Source organism: Poecilia mexicana, unplaced genomic scaffold (assembly GCF_051168715.1).
Source record: "Poecilia mexicana isolate PSO_F unplaced genomic scaffold, ASM5116871v1 scaffold_3, whole genome shotgun sequence".
Classification (NCBI taxonomy): domain Eukaryota; kingdom Metazoa; phylum Chordata; class Actinopteri; order Cyprinodontiformes; family Poeciliidae; genus Poecilia; species Poecilia mexicana.
In genome coordinates, this window is record NW_028263372.1 from 36,825,095 (window position 1) to 36,848,249 (window position 23,155).

At 42.0% G+C, this 23,155-nt stretch overlaps 1 protein-coding gene across 1 annotated transcript; it reads left to right on the forward strand.

Moving 5' to 3' along the window:
- The first annotated feature begins 1,387 nt into the window (after positions 1-1,387).
- Positions 1,388-21,190, forward strand: LOC106904686 (CD82 antigen-like). The gene is made up of 9 exons (XM_014969119.2): positions 1,388-1,543; positions 9,201-9,273; positions 10,296-10,368; positions 16,177-16,298; positions 16,393-16,467; positions 17,346-17,444; positions 17,551-17,739; positions 17,849-17,932; positions 20,043-21,190. Exons 2-9 carry the CDS (start codon positions 9,211-9,213, stop codon positions 20,115-20,117), a joined length of 780 nt encoding a protein of 259 aa, XP_014824605.1. The 5' UTR covers positions 1,388-1,543; positions 9,201-9,210; the 3' UTR covers positions 20,118-21,190.
- Positions 21,191-23,155: the final 1,965 nt, after the last annotated feature.

Consider the following 23,155-nt stretch of genomic DNA (forward strand, 5'->3'; position numbering starts at 1 on the left):
TGGGGTCGGAACCATCTCCGGGCCAGTCTACCCGAAGGTGGTTCCGACCCGTCCAGGTGGGTTCTGGTTAGGTTCTGGACTTGAACAAAACCCAGGACTGGCCGGATCAGCTGTTCTTTGTGAGTCAGTGAGGTCACGGTGACGTAAGCTGCAGGACGGCTGGCGGGTCTGAGAAGAGGCTTTGTGTTCTGCAGACCGAGCTGACCTCACCCGGAGCGGTGAGGTCAGCTCCATTTTGGTTAATCTCAGCTGAATAATTTGATGATCGGTTCGAGGTTATAGTGAATTTAACAGATTAGTTATCTGGTTCGGTTCGGTTTTCGGTAAAAAGAACCGGAAACAGAACCGTCATCCTATCGATGGTTTCTGAGCCTTCTAAAAGTTTTCGCACCCCTACATCTTTCCCACATTTTGTTTCGTTTCAAACTCAAACTTTCTCTCAGAATTTCTGTGAAAAACAGAAAAAAATAATTTCAGATTTATTTTAAATCTGAAAAGTGTGGTGTGCTTCTGTTTCCACCTGAGTCAGGACTTTAGAGAACGTCTGCAGACTTAAAAACTTCTCCAGTTCAGTCAGGTTGGATGAAAAACATCTGAGAACGTCAGCTCTATGAGGTCCGGGCTTTGACTAGGCCATGCTTTGAGCGAAACTATCCCATAATATCTTTGGCTGTAAGTTCAGGCTGGTTGTCCTGCTGGAGCCAGATCCAGAATCCCCGGACCCACTGGTTGTTCCTCCATGTTGCTGGAGTTTCTTTACAGAACGTCTGAGGTCAGAACCAGAACCTGTGTGCTCTGGTTAGCTATGTGACATCAGCGGAAGTTTTGATGCACTACATGTTTTTAGGCTCTGATTAGAAATGTGAAGCACACATTTTCTGATTTTATTTGTAAAAACAAAAACAACAACAACAAAATCAGAGAAATGTAAAACAGTGTGAATACTTTTGAAAAATAACTTTAAGGAGAAAAACGGTTAAGATATTTGATGCCAAAGTGAACACCAGTCCCCCAGGACCCGGACTAATGTCCAACTGAGAAATATTTATTTATTTATTTTAAAATGATTTATTTAAATATAATTTTTATTTATTTAAATATTTATTTAAATATAATAATTTTATTTATTGAAATATTACTTATTTTAAAATATGTCAGTAATTAATAGTTTCTAGATTTTTCTCCAGTTGACCTGGAGGCTTCATTTGGTGAGGGCGTGGGCCCCCCTGTGGCCACCTCTGTGGACCGCCTCTGAACTTTAACGTTTAAGCCTCAAATTATTAAACTTTACTCAGTAAACAGCTGATCAAACATAAAATGACTTTGTTTTCTTGATCCGGCAGTTCCTCTGCCGGCCGCAGGGTGGCAGCACACCGGGGGGAGGGGTTCCCCCCACCCCGCCAGTCCGCCTACTCTCTCGGTCTCAACAGTCGCTGCTGCCTCGTTGTTCACTTCGACCCGCAGGTCAGAGAGTCCGAACCGCAGAGTCCCGCACAGAACCGCACAGAACCCGCTTCTCTCCGCGCCGCTCCCGGTACAACAGGTGAGTGACCCGTACGTTTGGACCCGAACCCGGACCGGTTCCGTCTGTCTGCCATGGTGAACACGAGGCGTGCGCGGCTGCTCGGGTAATCAGGTTCGGATTGATCAGGGGGGGAGCCTCAGTTCTGCTGGGTTTGACTGCGTTTCCGTCGGTTCGGTTCGGTTCCGCCTGAAGGAGTTTCCCCTGAAAGTTCAGGTTAGTCTGAGGAAAGTGAAACTGAAGCCAGTCAGGCGGATTCAGCTGGACTTTGTTCCGAACTGGAAACCCAGAACTTTCAGAGCAGAACCGGTTCGGATCTGGTTTCCGGTTCTGGTTGTTCGGGTTCGGTCCAGTTCGGTGTGGAGCTGTTACGTCCCGATCAGAACTTTAGATGCGTTCTGATCCATCCTGCTGGTTCCGCCGACCCAGATCAGATAAATCCATGTTCTGGACCTCCCAGAACCTGTACAGAACCTGAACCCGAACCCGAATCCATTTTAGTTTTAGAAGCACCAACATGTCATGATGTGGATTCCTCCACTGCAGAAAGTAGTCCCTCCTCTGTCTCCACTCAGAACCAGAAACTGGGCTCCGTGTGGATCTGAATTGTTCAGAGATGGTTCTGTGGACCAGAACTCAGTGACCCGGTTCCAGAATTGGATCAGGATCAGGATCCGTCACAGTAGAAGGACCTAGAGTTCTTCCAGAACTCTGATAAACCGGTCAGAGTCGTTGTTTGTTCCAGGCTGACATTCTCTTTGGAAAAGATGGGAATCGCCATAGCAACCGTTAGATTGATGGTAAACTCTGTGGTTCTGGTTCTGTGTTGGATGTGAGATTGGACCTGGAATATTTCACACATCGAATCAGAATCAGTCGGTGATCTCGGGTCTCTGGCTTGGTTTGTTGGTTCTTTCCGGTTCCTCTGGGCTTCGTCTCGGTTCTGTTGGATGTTTTTGTTTTTCCTACGTTCATGTAAAGAAAAACATTTGAACCGATTCCGACTCTGCTCTGCTAAATATGGATACGATCCGTTTGACCTATCGATCGATTACCAATCTCCTAAAGTTATGATGTAGTTTCATGTTGAGGCATAGAACCAGTGACCGGACCGGACACAACCGTGTGGTTCTCCAAGAAGTTTGGACTTTGTGTTCTGGATGGGAACTGTTCAGAGAAAATGGATTATCAGGAAAAGTTTCCTCAAGTCAGAATCATATGAAGTCTCTGTAACACCAGCAGAACCGGGTCTGGAGGTTCTGGAACCGGGTCTGGAGGTTCTGGAGGTCCTGGAGCCAGTCATGAACCGGGTCATGGTGCAGGTTTCCTGCTAGCGGTTGCTTCGGCATTTCCTCTGTTCTGGTCATGTGACCTGAGGTGCGAGTTGAGTCGTCATAGCAACCCAGCTGAAACATGGCCCAAATCTCCATGTTACTTCAGAATGAAAGCAGCAGAACCGGATCCGGCCAGAAGAAGAACCATCAATACTTCTGCATGCAGCCGTGTTGAAATGATTCTGAAAGTTCAGATTAATGAGATTCAGTCCAACCTGAGAACGGAAAGCAAAATGTCTGCCGATTTATTTAACACGAGAATGATCGCCGTTTTACTCAGAAATATAAAATCTGCAGAGCCGAAGTTCATGCTGCTCCTCAGACCAACTAATAAAATACTAACGGCATTTCTCAACGATAAATAAACTTTAAACTCTAATGAACTTTTAACACTGGAGCTGGAAAACGTTTTAAATCCAAAATAAAGAAACAAAACGACAGAAACAACAAATGAAATGCATTTGGAGTCTGGAAACAAAATTATCCTTCAAACTGAAGACTTCATCATCCAGTTTTTGGTAGAAAAACAATGAATCATGCAAATGGGAATAATTGTGATTGTTTTTCATGATAATCTGTCGTCCAGCAGCGTTGTGGCAACTCGCCTGGTTCTGATTGGACCTTTCACATCTTCATCATGGTTCTGATGGTTCTGCCACTGGTGGAAAAAGTCTGACTCAGACGGATCAATGTTTTAATGGTGACCCAGTGCCGGGTTCTGGTGGATGTGGGTCAGAGTTTCACACGGTGGCCGTCGATAAATCCGACTCTTCTCTGCGACCTTGATGAGGTTTGGGGCTGCTGGAGGTCGGACCGGAGCGGGAACGTTTGGGTCCTGTCGAGTCACGCTCAGCTTGGCTCTCGGGCACTCCTGGGTCCAAACCGGATCATCCGGTTCCAAGGAATGTTGCTGCAGGGAGTTGGGCTGGATGGAGCTTTAAGCTCTTCCTCACGCGACGAAGACGAGCAGAGGCTCAACGCTCCTCTTCCTCACGTACAGAGAAAAGGCCAGGGAGTCCAAACCTCCAGAGCCGGACCTGTTCACCCCGACCCGAAACGGGTCCGCAACCGGGTCTCAGTCTGGTCAGATTCCAGTGCCGGAACCAACCGGACAAACATCCACCAACCCAGGCCCAAACTGGGTTTCAAACCGGTTTCATACTGTTTTAACGGCTTTGATCCTTTAAAACTGGATCTAAAATCAGAGAAAAACCTGATTCACACATTTAAAACGGTCTGAATCTACATTTCAAACCAGATCTGAAACTGGTTTAAAACAGTGTCCTAAACCTTTAATAATCCAGATCCCAGAGCAGTGTGAACTGGAGTGTAAAACCCAATTAGAAACCAGATCTGAAACCAGTCTGAAACTGCTCTGGAACGGCTTTTTAAACTGGGCCAGTTTAAAACACCAATTTCAAAACTGCCAGGTTTTTCTGCCAGACGCAGAAATGAAAACGTGATGACATCATCACGTTCCAGCCATCGCCGTGGAGACCAGGTAGCGTGACACACCTGTGGATCAGTCTGTGCTCTGTGGGCCCTCTGGCTTCAGCGTCGCCATGGAAACCGGCACTCCTTTCTGATCAAACTGGTTTTTCCTTTCTGTGCTGGGATCTCACGCTCCTCTTCCTCCATAAACTGCACTAATACTTGATCAGACATTCAGACAGAAAAACATTCAGCTTCTGATTTAATTCATATTTAAACCTTCATTGTTTAATCGCAGACAGGAGTCAGTCTGTACTGTTTCACTCTAGAAGTAAAATCTCTACGTAAAACATTAAATTATCAGTCAGCTGAAGTTTGTCAAACTCTGAAACTTTATTTACTGTAACAGGTTTGGAAGTTCACACAATCACAGGATTAGGCAGTGGTGGGAAGTAACGAAGTACAAGTACTTCGTTACTTCAAGTACTTCGTTACTGTACTTAAGTACAATTTTCTTGTATCTGTACTTTACTTAAGTAGATTTAATAATGGGTACTTTCTACTTTTACTCCACTGCATTTTTACAGTAAGTATCTGTACTTTCTACTTCACTACATTTCTACAAAACTAAATAAATCTTGAATGTAAAAACGCAGAGCATGCTCTTTGTTTTCTAGAGGCAGACGTTGCAGCAGGAGGGAGGATGAGAACAGTCACCTCCTTCTGCTTGGTTACTTCTTGCTTATTGTGCCTTGGTCAGTGTTCATAGTTCAGCGTTGTTTACCGTTAATTGCTGTGTTTAATGATGCAGACAGTTGTGGTTTCTGACATGGGTAATACGGGCAACCACCCAGGGCGTTATCTATTTAGGGATGGCAGGAGACCTCTGCGGATTGTGGCACAGAGATGAAAGCAAAACGGAATGAAGAGTTTGAATGGATACTGGTTAAATTTATTTCAGCTCTAAGTATTTAATATCTAGGTGTTTTTATGGGAATGTGGATCTTTCAGATCAATTTGAGAAGCAATTTTGAAGGTAAAACTTAATGTTTTTGTGTCACGTAGCGCAGGGTGCTGGTCTTGGTCTTGATTTGGTTCAGTGGTCTAGACTACAACTCTGCTACGTGGCTCCTCGGTTCCATGTCCTCCCCCACCTTTCTGTTGGTTTTCTTTCAAAATAAAAGCCACTAGTGGCAAAAAGTGAAGTTCATGCTAGGTTAGGACAGGAGATGTTTCCATCCCTGAAATTACGATGCATAGAATCACATGTCTAAATCTAAGCTATGTTACAGAGTACATAGAATAAAAAGCTGCTTTATCTGTGGCATTGTTCATTAAAACGGCACATTTCTGATGTATTAAAATTAAATACAACAGGTACACTTACTGATATTGTATTAGTGATGTTAATGTGGTAGTTTTACTTGAGTACAGGAGTACTCACCAGTACTTTCTGTGGCCACAGAACTGGACCGGAGCCACAGTGGTGACCTTACTGTTTACAGTCCAGAACCAGGACTTCTGGGTCAACTTGTCTCTGCTGATGAATAATTATTCTGGGTTATTTTGATAATTCTGGGATTTAACAGAAGAAGCGTTCCCAATCTTCCCAGTTCTCCCAGTGTGTTTGGGTCAGAACCAGCAGGTGTACCCGGGTTCCTGGTCACCCGGGTGTCGGGTGTCAGAGCCTCGCCGTGACAAAACGCCGCTTCCCACCCAGAGCCGCGCCACGGCAGCGGATCAGGTTTCGCTTTTGTTTCCGTGCAGAAAGACGGCATGAAAGGTGCTTTATGTCCAACAGAACCGGACCGGAGCCACAGAACCGGACCTCAGGGAGGTTCAAAGTGCTTTACATCATACAAACATCAGGCTGTCATTGATGGAGAAGCCAGAAACAAACATCGGCAAAATAATCAACACACACCAAACATATTGATCTCTGTTCCGTCTCGTATCGATCAGAACGACTCAAACTGGTTCCTAACTGGTTTCAGTCCAGATTTAAAGGAACTCAGGGTTTCAGCTGTTTTTCAGTTTCCTGGAAGTTTGTTCCAGATTTGTGGTGCCTAGAAGCTGAAAGCTGCTTCCCCTGGTTTGGTTCTGGTTCTGCAGACTTGACCAGAACCTTTCGGACCTGAGTGGTGTGAAGGTTGATACGACAGCAGCAGTCTGAGGTCAGAGGTCGTCCTCTGGCTTCCAGCTGCAGTGACTTCAGAGCTGGTTTCGTTCCCAGTGCCGGGAAGCGGGAACGCCTCCGTGAACGGATGGCTTGCTGCTGCAGCAGTCAGTGACGCAGCCCTGACCTCTGACCACTTCCTGTTCAGATGTTCAGGAAGCTCTCCAGGTGAGGACGGGTTGGGAAACCGATCCGACTCAGAAGGCGCCGAGCGGCTCAGACCTGAGGATGAATCAGAACCAGGAGCAAAAACCCAAACATGGTTCTGGTTCTGGTGCCAGGCGGGTTGGAGGACGGTCTGCACTGAAATCAAAAAGTCTTGGTTCTTCTAGAAAAACCTCGTCTGGAAAAATATTTGTCTTCCTTTAGTGATCATTTATCTGCCGATTAGTCGGATAAATTGTCACGTTCTGCAGATTTCTCATCACTGAACTTTATTTTCTACCATATTAGAAACACATTAAATAAACAAATAATAAAATAAACATTTTATTTCCTAAAAGTCAGCATCAGTTTTTAGGAAATAAAATAGATTTTTTTTCCAGAATGTGAAGTGAAACTGTTCAGATTTACAGACGTTTTAAGTTCAACAGAAGTCCAGTTCTACACAGGCTAGCTGTTCTGTTCTGCTTGTAAAGCAGTTCTGGTTCTGTTGGTCGGTTTCATCATGCAGGATCATCTTAGTGCCTCTGAGCCAGCGGGTTCTCTCCTCACACTGACGAGCAGCCAGACGAGGATGATGAAGGCTGATGTTTATCTGCTGCTGTCTGGGTGGCGTCACCGAGCCGGGCGGGTCCGGTGCCTGGTACCGAGGAGGAAGAGGAGGAGATGAAGAAGTGTTGATCAGACTTGTCTGTGTTGTTGTGTTTCTTGTTTCAACCTGCAGCTCCAATCAGGAAGGAGATGTTCCCCCAAGTTCATGAATCACTGAAACTGCAGGATCTGGATCTGGATCTTGGTCAGGATCTGGATCTGGATCTGATGTTAACGTTAGGATAGAAACAGCTTTTCTGCAGGTTTTCATCAGTTTTTACTTAAAAACTGAAGCAGAACAAAAATCTTCTCAAAGACTGCATCATTCAGTCCAACTCCAGTCCATTTGTTTAGAAAGTCCAGTCCGGTTGGTGTGAACGCTAACCGACCTCTTGACCTCTGGTCCTCCAAACCGCGGTCTGGGTTCAGTTGAAGTGAACGCCAACCGGTCCAGAGACCGCTCCAAAAGCAGGAAGTGGACTACAGCGCAGGGCATTCTGGGTAAATCTAACCAAAGCTAACGTGTTAGCCTAGTGCTAGCAGCAGAAATGGCTCCTGGTCTTTAGCCTAAAGAGAAATCATCCAACCGCTAAAATCCTCCATCTTGTTTCCATCTGGTGAAGAAGGAAGTTGCTCTGAGTGTCTTCAGAGGTTTTTGTGTCGTTTCCTTCAGTGGTTCTTGGTGCAGCGCCCCCACAGGCCAGGAGGGGAACAGGCTGGTTTGACTCAGAACCACAGCAGCTGGAGGTGGAGCAGATGTTCTGGTTCTAATAGAACCTGGTCGACCGGGAGGAAAAACATTCTGAAACATTTCTTTGTTCTTCGGTTCCATTGAGTTGAATCATAAAATTTTTCAGGCTCTGCAGGTCCAGTTCTGACCGGTACCGCTATGCTGTACGTTTCCATGGCAACAAGAATGCAAAATTCTGCAGTTTTAGAGAATACTGGGTTCACCTAGTGGCTGCCGGCGGTTCTGCAGGAGCTGACTGCAGGTTCTGCCCAAGAACCTGTGAACTGGGTCAGGACCGGGCCATGTTCCTCAGAGCTCCAGTTTATCGGCTGGTTTTGCTCTGCAGCTGGTTTTCGTTTTAAACGCCCTCCGGATTCCAGAACCGCTCGTTAACCAGGACCTTCTGGGTTCCCAGCAGCGCTCTGGACCGGTTCTGCTTCCCTCTCCCAGCTGCAGAACAAACGCTGCTTCTATTTTTAACGGCGCCTTTGTTTCAGAACCGCTTCTTCATTTTTAACCATAAAAGCTTTGTCATGTTTGCAACCAGAACCAGAACCAGAACCTGGAGCTCTGGGATCCTTGAAGCCGTCTGCTCTTCATCATCTCTCATGAAGAGGAAGAAAACAGATGAAAATAAGAGATTCATGAGTTTGTTCATGAATTAAATATAAAACTTTGAAGACATTATTTGGAAGATATTTCTGAACAGAAACGGATCCAGAGAACTGCTGGGGGAGAAAATATTAAAAATCATCTGGAAACCCGATTCCACCATCAAAGGAAACAAAAAAGTTAAAAGTCATAACTAGGAGAACAAAAGTCATGACTGAGTTATGTTCTCATGACTTTCTTCTGTTGGGCTTTTATTTTTTCTTTTATGGCAGCAATGGGTTTCCATACAAGCCGATTTCTCATTGCATCTCCAATTATAAAATATATATATATATATATATATATATATATATATATATATATATATATAATATTAGAAGCATTGTGGTTCTGTAACAGTGACCCAGTTCCTGTCTAACCGGGTCGACTTCGCTGTGGTTTTCACCGGATCACCATGGATTTATCGGACAGCAGAGCCTGTGATGCATTCAGGTCATGCTGGATTTTCCACAACCAGGAGTCAGTCGGTGGCTTGTTGTAACGGATCGATCTGAATGAGTCGCAGCTGGTTTCCATTACAACCAGTAGAGCTGCTGGTTTTCTGTTTCTGTTCATTTCTGTTTCTCTCCCTCATGTTTGCAGATAAAGCACGATGGGGAAAAAGTGCCTGAATGTCAGCAAGTACTTCCTGTTCCTGTTCAACCTCATTTTCTTCGTGAGTTTTCTGCTGTCTGACTCAGTTACTTATAAAAATCTGAGTCTTTAGTTAGACTTGAAAACTTATTTTCTCGGATGTTGTCCATCTAACCTGACTGAGCTGGAGACATTTCTCAGTCAAATGAATATAAAAAAGCTGAATATAAATGCACTCCACACTTTTCAGATTTTTATTTGTATAAAACTGTTTAGAACCATGAATGATTTTTCTTCCACTTCAGTTTTTCTCTTTATTAGTTAATTTTTAAAATCATTTTTAGCTAAAGAGCTTAATTAATAAAAGTAGAAAAATGATACCTAGAATTCCCATCCAATTACTTTCAACTGTTCCTACAATGTGGTTGGTTTATTTAAATGTCTATGAAAAACTAAACAAAAGGGAGTTAATGCTAATATATTGATTTGTTTGTTTAGCTTAATAGTGTTGAAAATGATTTAGATTCTGATTTCAGGAGACTTTGCTCTGCTGGAAACATTTTCTTCAGCTGTCTGACACTCATATCAGCCCAATTTGAAGTTAAGAAACTTATAACTGAAATTCCAACATTTGGTTATGAATTAATGATCTGGAAAACAAACCACCTCCTTATAAAGGTTTTAAAAACTGAAAAGGTCAAGCTAAAACATGATAGAAGAGTGGTGCTAGCTTAATAAGTTTAGCTTAGCTAGTGCAGTTTACCATTAGCTAAAACAAGCTAGCAGCAGGTAAACATAAAATCTTCTCTAATTTCTCATTTTATTCATACGTGTTTGATACTTGTCATATTTGTTAAAGAAATAAAAATAAGCTGGATTCCTTTCCAAAGCTAATGTTAGCATGATTCAGCTAGCATTTAGCTGGATGTAGCGGCTATTTTTCCTGCTTATTTTAGCTATAACTGTTTTTAAATGAAAGAGTTTAACGTTGCGTTAGAGATTGGTTAACGCTTTGAGCTGGTCGTTGTTCTGTTGGTGTAGACGTTTATTTTGGCAGACCCAGACGTTCTGTGACTCTTTTCTGTTCTCATGTCGGCTCTCCAGCTGCTCGGCGTTGCTGTCCTGGGCTTCGGACTCTGGCTTCTCCTGGACAACGAGAGCTTCACCGTGGTCATCAGTAAGTGTCCCATCCAGCTTCCTATCATCTTGACCGACTCTGCTCACTTCCCAGCTCAAACATTTCAAATGTTTTTCTGACTAAAGCTTCTTGTTCTTTGACTTTTATTACACTTAGCATGAATTTTGAAGATTTGTCTTGTAAACTTGGTTTTCTTTGTTGGTAAAAAGAAAGTTTAATACAGTCAAACATTTTCTTCTTCACTTGGCGCAGACAGAAAAAATGAGCTGCAGATATTTAGTAAAAACAAAATCCATTTCCTTTAAAGTGATTCTTTCTCTTGGTTGGAATTTAGTTTGACTAAACCACAAATGAGCAAGTCAGTATTTCCATTTTATTTATAACTGCAGTGAAACCAGAATAACAGAGTCACACAAACTGGACTTCACTTTAAATGGCCTTATTCTCCACAACTGATTGTCCACTTCACTGATTATCGGAATAAAACACATCACATGACTCATAAATTAAATTTATTTTAACTGAAGATGAGTTTTTAAACTGCTTTATTTAGCTTCTGGCAGTGTTGTGGTACTCGAAGTTGGTCTTGGTCTTAAGACCATTTTCTGATGGTCTCGGTCTCGACCGCATTTGGTCTCGGTCTGGTCTCGGGCGCTGAGGACTCGGCATTTTATTTCAAGACCAGTCAAGACCGCAACTGTGAAAATATCACTAAACGTGCAGCATACTGTCCAGTTTATTTGTTAACATCTTTGTTTTCAGTTGATGCAAAATGCACCGATTAAAATCCAAGCAACCACGTGTTTCTGTTACTCCCCCCTCCCCTCCCCACCTTTCACTCGCGCGCGGCGCTCCAGGACATGCGCAGTGGTTTCCTCTCAGCGGCAGAAAATGTTTGTCTAATCGTCAGTAATATAATAGCGCTGCATAAATAGTAAGAAATCCGATGGCCACAGCTAACTCAGCAGCGCTTCACTTTCAGAGACGATGGGGACAACGTCTAACTATTTTCGTCACTTAGAAAAGTAGCTCAAAGAAGGTAAGCTCCGTTAACGTGATGTTAGCAAAGCTAGCTGTACAGAGACACATAAGAATTTGTGATGAAAAATGTTATCACTCACTGCGCTGAATTATTGTGCGGAGGTGTTGACTGACTTGTCGCATATATGGGACAACGCTATGTCCAAAAGTCTGCAATATAGTGATGTGACATTCAGAAACAGTCGATTCATCTCCACGGCTCTTTACTTATTAGATAGGACTGGAGTGTCACTGAGAGCCGTTGTTCTATCAGATAGCCATACGCTGTCAAGATAGTATACATGCATTAAGCATTAAGAAATCCGACCGTCAGAGGAGTTGTCAGTTCACCATACGCAGCAAGTTATGATGAACATAAGTCATTAAATTGTTTTCAATGATAACTATATAGATATACATGTGTTGTCATGGTTTCAAAGTGTATTTAAAGCAGGTCTGGCTGCAGCAGGAGTCAGCTACAACACACGCCCGTGTAAAACTCACTTAACCGCTAAGTCAGGATGCCATACAACTGTTAATAAAGTGTATGACGATCTACGTCATGATTCTATGTTGTTGATTAAATAAAATCTCATGGTAATGACGTGTCTGACAGATGTAGCCGGTGTTCTATCAGATAGCCATACGCTGTCAGGATAGCATACATGCAGTGAGTACCATGCCAGCGCATGCGCCTTAAGTCCGACCGTCAGTGTAGTTGTCAGTATACGCAACAAGTTATGACGAAAATAAGTAATTAAATTGTTTCTAATATGAGATAATGTGATAACTAGATGGATATACATGCGTTGTCATGGTTTCAAAGTGTGTTTAAAGCAGGTCTGGCTGCAGCTGGATGCCATACAACTGTTAATAACTGTTAATAATGATCTACGTCATGATTCTATGTTGCTGATTAAATAAAATCATATGGTAATGACAGCGTATGCATGTCTGAGCTAAGCGTACGACTATCTGACAATGTATGCTGACCTGACAGAACACCGTGAGTTTGTGCTAAGCGTACGACTATCTGACAATGTATGCTGACCTGACAGAACACCCGTTCTTTGTTCTTGTAATGCTCTGTGTACACTGCATCATTATTTTATTTAATTATGTACGTTAATATTTAAATTAACAAATAACTAAAACACAAGAACGAAAGAGCATGCACATTGCTCTTTGGTTTTGTTCAAAGTGGCAGCTGTAATGTCTGCCATGGTGTCAGACTACCTGGCTTCATGTACTGGGATAGAGAGTGAAAACAGTCACTATGAGCGCCTTCTGTTTGGTTACTTCTTGCTTGTTGTTCCTTGGTCAGTGTTCATAGTTGAGCGTTATTTACCATCAGGGCATTGCCTCAATTGCTATGTTTAATGGTGCAGACAGTGGTGGTTTCTTATATGAGCAATATGGGCAAATGCCCAGGGTGTTATGTTTTTAGGGATGGCACGAGACCATCACACTTTTTAGCACAGAAATGGAATATTTAATATTGGTAAAATGTATTAAGTATTTAATATCTAGGTGTTTTATGGTAATATGGATCTTTCAGATTATTTTGAGAAGCAATTTCGATCATATTTTACATTTTATTGTGTCATGTAGCACGGCCGCTGGTCTTGGTCTTGACTCGGTCTCGACTCCCCTCGGTCTTGGTCTTGACTTGGTCTCGGACCCCAAAAGTCTTGGTCTTGTCTTGGTCTCGGGTTAGGTGGTCTTGAACACAACACTGGCTTCTGGGTTTGATGTTTATAAATTCTTTAGTCCAGAATGATGCTGAATGTGTGAAAGAGTAGCAGCTTCTTCTCTGTTATTGGAGGTTTTTTTTGTTTTTAAAGCACCAGTCAGTCAGAGGAAACTCATTCTACAGAAACGCTAGCAACGCTGCTACTCCACCTTCTGACTCTCCACTAGGGGGCGTGTCTGAGTAAGATGATTTTATACCTGAACGCAGGCTGAGAGACGAAAACTAAAAGAAAAACTCAACTGCAGTATCACAGTTTAGCCCAAAGAGGGGAGCACCACGATGGTTTTAGGTAAAAATGTTGCAGAATTAAACAAACATGCATGAAAAAAGCACAATTTGCATAGAAACATAAAGACAGAATCCTTAAGCAGCAATTTATACAGATTATATGCAACAAAAAGTTGATTTGGGGTTTAATTCATTTTTAAAAGATTGAATAATTTCACAGGATTGAAGCAGATTCAGAACTCTGACATGATTAATATCCAGGATTAAAACTTTACAGAGTGTGATAACCAAGAAACGGCGACCACCTGTCACAACTTCCTGTTTGGTTTGCTAAACGCGGTGGTTTGACGCAGTCAGAACCGCAGCCGCTGCGTGGCGACGCCGCGGGCGCCAGCCGATCATGATGATCAGATATTAGCATCAGGTTTAGAGGAAGACGCTTTAGACTGAATTTCACCTCCTTTACAGCATTTTGTCTGTTTGCAGAGTTTCTCTGTTGCAGTTGGTTTTTGTGTATTTGCGTGTTTTGGAGATTGCATCATGCACGTTTGCTGCGCGTTTATACCTGTCGGCCACCGTACTTTAGATCATGAAAACATTAAATGAGCCAAAAATAACCAGCGCTAGCTAGCATTCGATCCATGGTTCATGTTGAGAGTGAAACATGTTTCCAAACCAAGCCGGTCCTTCTGGTTCAGACATGAATAACCGCAGTGGAGCCTGTCTGACAGCAGGAAGTAGGCAGAAGACGTTTAAATCTAACCAGGTTTAATGTTCATGAGCTGAGTGTTTATGTGACGTGGTGATGGAGACGCAGTGAGCCAGAGGCGGAGCGTGGTGAGGATGAGGAGAAAGAGACGCGCAGTGTCAGCGGACATAAAGGCTGTGAAGCAGAATGACGGAGCCGAACACTGAGCGAGTGTAGCGGCGCGGGATCCGGGCCGCCGGCGTCACTGAGGACGTTTGTCCGCTCAGCAGGTGTCCTCCTCCGCACACTGGCTCCTTTCTGCTGCGGCCAGCATCAGCATGCATCACATCACCGCCTTACTCATCACAGCACACTCGGCCCACTCTGCATCAGCGCTGCGCTCTCAGGGCTGCGCTCATGCAGCAGCAGGGCTGCCCAGCTGTGTGCCTGAACGTAAATAACACGTATTGATGTTCAATGGGACATTTCATGAAGCAGTTATTGGGTCGGAGTGACGTTCGCAGCTAATCAGTGATAAGCCAGACTCAACCAAGATGGCGCTGAGTCAGACGGAGAAGAACGGAAGCCGATTTCAGCTCCGAGTTCATCCAGTCGCTCTGTAAAGTTTCACCGCCAGAAGTGAACAGCAATGATTTGGGTCGTTTAGCTTTTTACAGAGCAATAGGGGTTTACAGATACCACAAAGGCATTAATTCATTTATAAATGTCACAGTTTGAAGCTAAATTTTTAATTTTAGTGACTAGATATGTAGTTAACAAGCTCGGCATTTAGTTTGAAGCTAGCTGCTTAGTATGAAGCTAAAGATTTACCTAAATATTTAGCTCCAACTTTCCTCTCCTTTTTTGCTGGTATTATTTATTACTATACAGGTTTTATTTCTATTAGTAGAAGTTCTGCTAAAATTTTAAAGCTACAGAACCAGAATTTGAAACTGTTTCACAACTTAGATTAGCGTTTAGCATTGCTAAACGCTAATCTAAGCGTTTAGCAATGCTAAAACAGTAGCCATGTTTTAGTGCTACTAAAACATGGCTTTCTGTGTGAATTCCTGGAAGGATCCAGATCTTCCCAGTTAGCCCAACCCAGCAGCACTTCCTGTGATTAGAAGTTTTTTTTATTTTTGTTTACTTTGTCAAAGTAAAAAAGTTTCAATCAAACTGAAGGTTGCCCGTTTCCGGCTGATTTGTTTGTTGCATCTGTAGTTCAGGCCGTAGCAGCAGAGTGACTCATAATGTTAAGCCACAGCAGAGGCAGCCTGATGACGTCTCTGCTGGAACCGAAACTACAATCCGGACTATTTTAGGATCCTGATTCTGTTGTTCAGATTTAGGAAGATTTAAAATATTTGGCTCAAAATGGAGGAAAATAAAATGTTGTGGACAGATTCTGGTGCAGAAACTTGTCTGGTTTTCCCATCATGCATTGCGAAACGTGCTGGGTTCCAGATCTGATCATGTGGATCTCATACGCTGTAACATCGATAAGGATTTTGTTTTTTGTTTGTTTTTTCAGTCACTTTTAGTTTGGTTCCCCAAAGTTCCTTACCTGGTACACTGCACTTTTTAATTTTTTTCTTTTTCCAGTTGGGTTCACCTTTTAAAAGCCACAGATGGTTTGAAATGTAGCCTTTTCTATGTAGTGTAAAAAACAACTTGATCGTTCCTGAACGCTACCAGAGTACATTCAGTGAACCTGAAGTGATACTTTTTAAAAACTTCTGGTATCACCAACAAGGCTCCAGCAGAAGTGAGACTGAGCCTGGAAAAACTTTTAAGTCACAGCCGTCTAAGAAAGGGCGAGTTTATTTTTGACTACGTTGTTTCATTCAGAGAGCAAGCGAAGGTTTCTGTTGGAGCTTCCTCCGGCTTCGGGGCCTGCTGAGGTCAAACCAGCTGTTCTGTTTGTGGGTTTTCAGCAGTGGTGGTAAAACTTCTGTTGAATAAAGTTCAACATTATGTTGAAGTTTTGGTTTTTGAAGGCTAAGAATTGTTTATGTTCTTATAAAGAATATTGATGGCTTTATTTAGAGGTTTGCTTATCTAGCAGCTCCGTTTCCACCGCTCACCTTCTCATTTTTTTCCTATAAACTTTATTAAGCAAGTGGTAGGTAACGTCTCTGCTGGCGTTTCTCCTCAGATAACGTGACGTCTGTGAAGGTGGCCTGCTACATCCTGGTCGCAGTCGGTGCATTCTCCATGCTGATGGGCTTCGTCGGCTGCGTGGGAGCCATTTACGAGATCCGCTGTGTGCTGGGCCTGGTGAGTCCTGGAGCTCCTCCAGATTATTTCAGAATAATTTTGTTTGGTCGGATCAGGATTCTTGCCTAACTTTCCTCTCCCTCCTCTTCCTCAGTACTTCACCTGCCTGGTTCTGATCCTCATCGCTCAGATTGTAGCCGGTTCTCTTATCTACTTCCAGAAAGAAGGGGTGAGTGATGTCACTTCCTCTTCAGTCATATTAGTATCTAGAGGTTTTCAGTTTCTCTTCTAGGAAATGTCGACTTCAGCTGGCAGTTTGTGGTTAGACCAGGAAGCTCTCTGATTGGCTGGTTGGTGATCACATGACAGGACAACCTGAGAGGCAGCAGCTGGTTCTCTGCCCCCCCCTGCTGTTCAAACTGGGACATTTATTTTAATCTGCTGCATATTTTTTAAATTTTGTAATCATATTCTATGTTAGCCTTTCTCTCTCCCAATATTTTCAGAATTTTATAAAATAGTTTTATTAATAATAATTATTTTATGTTTAGATTAAATGTATTTATTTTTTCTAAAATTCCTAGAGACATTATGAATTTGTGCTGCATAAATAAATGTTTGAAAAATATATTTATTAGCGTCTATAAAGGGAACACATAAAGTTAATCTTTGAACAGGTAAAAAACAAATGTTGCTTCATAAAATAAATAAAGCAATATGTAAAAAATTTTTATAAAAACCCTAAAATGTAAAAAAAAAAACAGCAAGTAAAATAGTAAATAAAAGTATAATTAAATGTAATAAAAAATAAATGTGTTCAAAATATTTAACATTTATTTTAAATATAAATAAACAATTCAAAGAAAAATTACCAAATAAGAAAAAGGGAATCTAAAGTGAAAATATTTTACAGTTTTATTACTAAGCCGATCGAGGCATTAAAAATAAGATGCAAAGATGAGAAATAAAAATAAGAATGAAGGAAACAGAATATTAAACTTATACAGAAAGCAGATTTATTTTATTCATGCGCTGGTTTTTCATCCGAACCAAACCGGATCGCCACCAGAACCAAACAGGCTTTTCTAACTTCCTGTCATCTTCCAGCTACACAATCAGATGTCACAGGTCATCAGCAAGGTGCTGGCAGGTTTCTCCAACAACAACACGAGCACGGAGCGGGCCTGGAACTTCGTCCAGAAGAACGTGAGTTCAGCGCCAAGCCACCTCGCTCTGTTCGGGTCGGAACCTGACCCGGGACAGAAACAAGTTCCTTTAGCTGTTGTTTTGATGACCTTTGACCTCCCTGCAGATGGAATGCTGCGGCTGGACAAACCATGAGGACTGGAAGGTGCACCAGGTGATCAAAAACAGTTCCGAGCTTCTGTTCCCCTGCTCCTGTCAGAACGTCTCCATGACCGACCCAAACCTGGCCGAGACCGACCCGGAAAACAGTTGGCTCTGCAAGTCCCAGACGGCCGACTGGCCCGTTTACAGCACGGTAACAAAGAACGCTGTCCGGTTTGGTCCGGTCTGGCCGAATAGAGCTCATTTCAATTCCAGTTGAATCCGGTTTATCTGGCTGAATTCCCATCTGGTTTCTGCCTCAGGGTTGCTCTAAGAGCGTGGAGAGCTGGCTCCTCACCAACATCGGCGTGGTGCTGGGGATCTGCGTGGCGGTGGCCTTCATCGAGGTACGATTTGTGTTTCCTGAGAACATCGCAGAACGAACATCGCAGAACGAACATCGCAGAACGAACATTGTAGAACGAACATCGTAGAACGAACATCGCAGAACGAACATCGCGGAACGAACAATAGTAGAATGAACATCGTAGAATGAACATCAACATCGTAGAACGAACATCGCGGAACGAACATCGCAGAACGAACATCGTAGAACGAACAATAGTAGAACGAACATCATAGAATGAACATCAACATCGTAGAATGAACATCGCGGAACGAACATCACAGAACACACATCGTAGAACACACATCGAAGAACAAACATCGTAGAACGAACATCGCGGAACGAACAATAGTAGAACGAGCATCCGAGCATCGCGGAACGAGCATCGCGGAACGAACATCGCAGAACGAACATCGCAGAACGAACATCGTAGAACGAACATCGTAGAACGAACAACGTAGAACGAGCATCGCGGAACGAACAATAGTAGAACGAGCATCCGAGCATCGCGGAACGAACAATAGTAGAATGAACATCGTAGAATGAACATCAACATCGTAGAACGAACATCGCGGAACGAACATCGCAGAACGAACATCGTAGAACGAACAATAGTAGAACGAACATCATAGAATGAACATCAACATCGTAGAATGAACATCGCGGAACGAACATCACAGAACACACATCGTAGAACACACATCGAAGAACAAACATCGTAGAACGAACATCGCGGAACGAACAATAGTAGAACGAGCATCGCGGAACGAACAATAGTAGAACGAGCATCGCGGAACGAACAATAGTAGAACGAGCATCCGAGCATCGCGGAACGAACATCGCAGAACGAACATCGCAGAACGAACATCGTAGAACGAACATCGTAGAACGAACAACGTAGAACGAGCATCGCGGAACGTACAATAGTAGAACGAACATCATAGAATGAACATCAACATCGTAGAACGAACATCGCGGAACGAACATCACAGAACACACATCGTAGAACACACATCGAAGAACAAACATCGTAGAACACATGGCAGAACGAACATCGTAGAACGAACATCGACATTGTAGAACGAACATCGACATTGTAGAACGAACATCGACATCGCAGAACGAACATCGCAGAACACACATTGTAGAACGAACATCGTAGAACACACATCGAAGAACAAACATCGTAGAACACATGGCAGAACGAACATCGTAGAACGAACATCGACATCGTAGAACGAACATCGCAGAATGAACATCACAGAACACACATCGTAGAACACACATCGAAGAACAAACATCGTAGAACACATGGCAGAACAAACATCGTAGAACGAACATCGCAGAACACACATGGCAGAATGAACATCGTAGAACGAACATCGACATCGTAGAACGAACAACGTAGAACGAACAACGTAGAACGAACATCGCAATACATGTTGAAGTTCTGGGTCGGCAGTTGGAGGGAAATTTTAGGAGCAGAAATGATCAAAGAGAGAAGCTAATTAGCATTATTACAAATGTTGCCTGACGCATATTCCTCTCATATTACACACACTTCTAGAAGTGCGTTGATACCATCTGGTGGTCATAGTGTGAACTGCTTGGAAGTGCACAATAAGCAGATTAACTCGGTAAATGATCTTAACTCAGAGCTGTTTGTGTAATCAAAAAGTTTTATTATTGTCTTCTACAGCTGATGTATTAAAACAGACAACAGATAAAAGCTTCTGGGCCAGGAAACAACAGTTTCTAAAAAACAAATGTTAAAGCTCAATTTGTGAAAATAATTACTGGAGCCATTTGATTTTTCTAAAGTTGAATTCTGTGAACAGAGTTCTGCTGTGTGACGTCTCCGTTCTTCTGCTGATTAAACTTCGTTCACTCAGAAGTCTGATTGTAATTTCATCTAAATAGTAGCAACACTTTGTGATTAAGCCTCCGGAGCAGCTGAGTGACTTCAGGGAGCATCCGGGACGGAGTCCGGCTCCCTGAGGAACTCCTCAGGTCCGGGACGGAGTCCGGCTCCCTGAGGAACTCCTCAGGTCCGGGACGGACGGGAATGCTGGAGCTGCTCCGGTTTAATGAGATGTTTCTGTGATCTGCAGCTGCTGGGGATGGTTCTGTCTGTCTGCATGTGCAGAAACTTCCAGGAGGATTACAGCAAAGTGCCCAAGTACTGAGGAACTGGGAGGAACTGGGAGGAAGAGTTCAAACCAGTTTCAGCCTGGATTTGCTGAACTTCTGTCCATATGTTAAATAATGAGTATTTTCTGTTTTATCAGATTTTCCTTTTGTTTTTGTCAGTTTCCTTTAAGCACTTTAGAAACGTTTGTAGTTTTCGGATCCGAACAATGCTGAAAATGAAATTAGAAATTCGATGACTGGGTGGAGTAAAAAGTGAGCGGTTCTTCCCAGTCCTCCCAGTTGGAGCAGCAGGCCTGGATCGGATCTCCGCTGGTTTTTACTCCCGCCTTCTGACATGTGAAATGTTTTTAGTACTTTGTATATTAAGGATTATTTGTATGAACTCCAGCAGGTTTCCTGTAATATTAAAGATTTCCTCCTGACTGTCTGGGTTTAGTGGTACTACACATACTGGTTTCCAGTTTAAACTTTACTTTAGCTTCACAGCTAGTTTAACTCTGAATTTAGTGGAAAGCTGACAGAAACCTTTGAGCCTCGCTGTATTTTTTTAAAAGTTTTTGTAATGTCTGAATTAAAAGTGGATTAACTTTGTAATAACTGGTGGGATGAAAACGTGGAGGGAAAAAGTACTCACATCATTTATTATGTTTTTGTCAATAAACTGAACAAAGTCCCATGTTGGAGGATTCATTGTGTTACCTGTTGGAGCGTGGTTCTGGAGTCCTCCTCTCCGTCTGCAGGAAGTTAACACTGATGTGACTTTGATTCACAAAGTGAAGCTAAACTTTTTACTCCACTGGTGAAGAAAAACAGCAGAACGTTTTCCTGCAGGTCTGAAGCTGGACTGAGCCGCTGACCTTCAGGACTCTGTTCTGATCCGTCTGTTGGTTTCTGTGTTTCAGTGATAAATAAGGCAATTCTCTTATTAATAAATAATTAATACATACTCCATCAAATAAATAAATATCCACATAAAATAAAACAGATTTTAAATATTTTCTAACAATGATTGACAAAATGTTCTGTTTCATTATTTCACAATTTATTGTTTTTTATTCATGTACCTTTTTTCTTTTGTTTGAATAAATACGTTTTATTTTGACACTTATTTCTGTGGACTTTTATTTTTTAAATCCGTTTTTATATCAGATTTGTTTTATTTCATATTCTATTTAAATGAGGTGGGATTTTCTAAGTAGCTTTACAAAATAAAAGTCAACAAAAAACATTTTGAAATGCATAAAATAATCTTGAAATAAAATCAATTGATGAAATTGACTAAATAAACTCGTTTATTTTTTTACATTTATTTTTCTTTTGTTTTATCATGAGAATATTTATGGAGCTAATAGGCAGATATTTATCTACCCTATGTATTTATTTATTTAATTCATATGAATAAAACGCCTCCCCATATTTAGCAGCCCTAAAGGAATCTGGTGATAAACATCCGTGGGGCTTTTATTCTGAAGAGCCAACCGGAAGAGGCTCTGGTCTCTTGTCGGTTCGTTCAGCGGCGCGCCGTCGCCACTCTGACCGCGGATCGAGCACCGTGAGGCCGCAGCGGAGCGGCTGCTGCTGGACTGTTCACCGGGTCGCTCGGCTTTTCTCGGAAACACTCGAGTCAGTTTGAAGAACTCGGAAAAATCCGGTTCGGATCCAGAAACACAGTGAGTTCGGTTCATTATCTTTATCAGCTGGAGGACTGTTGAGGAATAAATGGATATTAATCATATTTTAGCTCTATGAGATTCAAATAGTGAATAAAGTTATTTATGTTGAACTGAGTTTAACTTTAATGGTTCATTAAATTTTATTACAGTCAATGTCCAGCTCCTATAAATGAAGACTAAATCTTTTGTTTTCCTGATTGTTGCTTTAAGATGCGTAGAAACTTTATAGTAGTACAAACTGATTTACAGCTTATTTCTCTGATCAATTTTACTTTGATCTTTTTTTTTTTGTAAATTACCAGAATTAAAATGGTTTAGAGTCGACGTGGAATCAAAACTGATCCATTTGAATAAAATGTTAATATAATCTCTGGTTCTGTAAACATCAGTGGCTCATGTAGAAATCATTTCAATAAGTAAAAAATGAATCCAGAATCATCAGAACCGACGACCCAGATGACCTGAAGGTTCTGGACCTTTAAAGCAAAAGGAGCCCACACCAGGAACCGAGTCCAGGTACCGACCAGAACCCGGAGCAAACTGGACTGGATGTTGGGTTTTCATTTTCTTGATCCAGAATCAACAAAAATAAACTGAAAAAATATTTCAGATGTTATTCAGATTTTTTAGATGCTTTGATAGAAAATTAATAAAGTTCAGATCACAACTTCTGTCAGAAAAAGTCGTTACAACAAAAACAGCCAAACAAAAAGATTACAGGCCAGAAAGATTTTTTTTTCTTTTCAGCAGTAAATTAAGCCACCGTGGTTTTTACTAGACAGAAATGTATAAATTATTGTAGATCCAAACCTTTAAGAAGGTTTTACAGGTTTGCTAAAAGGTTTTTAGTTTTTTAGGTTTCAATTGAGAACAAAAAAGATTTGGTGAATTTTGACCAGTGGTGGAGAAAGTACTCAAAAAATGTACTCAAGTAAAAGTAAAAGTACCACATTAACATTTGTACTTAAGTAAAAGTAAAAAAAGTACTGGCTTTTAAAAATACTTAAGTATTAAAAGTAAAAGTACTTGCTGAATGCATTACCTAATCCCTATTATAATATCATTAAGTGAACAGATCATATTTACTTTTAATACATCAGAAATGTGCCATTTTAATGAACAATGCCACAGATAAAGCAGCTTTTTATTATGTTTACTCTCTGTAACATAGTTTAGACTTAGATATGTGATTCTATGCATCATAATTTCAGGGATGGAAACATCTGGTCTCCTGTCCTAACATAGCATGAACGTAAAGAAGGTGGGTGGGGGAGGACATGCAACCAGGAGCCAGTAGCAGAGTGTAGTCAAGACCACCGAACCCCAGACCAAGTCAAGACCAGCACCCTGCGCTACGTGACACAAAAAAATAAGTTTTACCTTCAAAATTGCTTCTCAAA

What these genes read in the sequence shown, in the direction of transcription:
- LOC106904686 (XM_014969119.2), top strand. Translation starts at nt 9,211, where the DNA reads ATGGGGAAAAAGTGCCTGAATGTCAGCAAGTACTTCCTGTTCCTGTTC. An exon ending in TGTTCAACCTCATTTTCTTC is followed by an intron (nt 9,274 to 10,295) that starts GTGAGTTTTCTG and finishes TCGGCTCTCCAG; the next exon opens with CTGCTCGGCGTTGCTGTCCT. An exon ending in TCCGCTGTGTGCTGGGCCTG is followed by an intron (nt 16,299 to 16,392) that starts GTGAGTCCTGGA and finishes CCTCTTCCTCAG; the next exon opens with TACTTCACCTGCCTGGTTCT.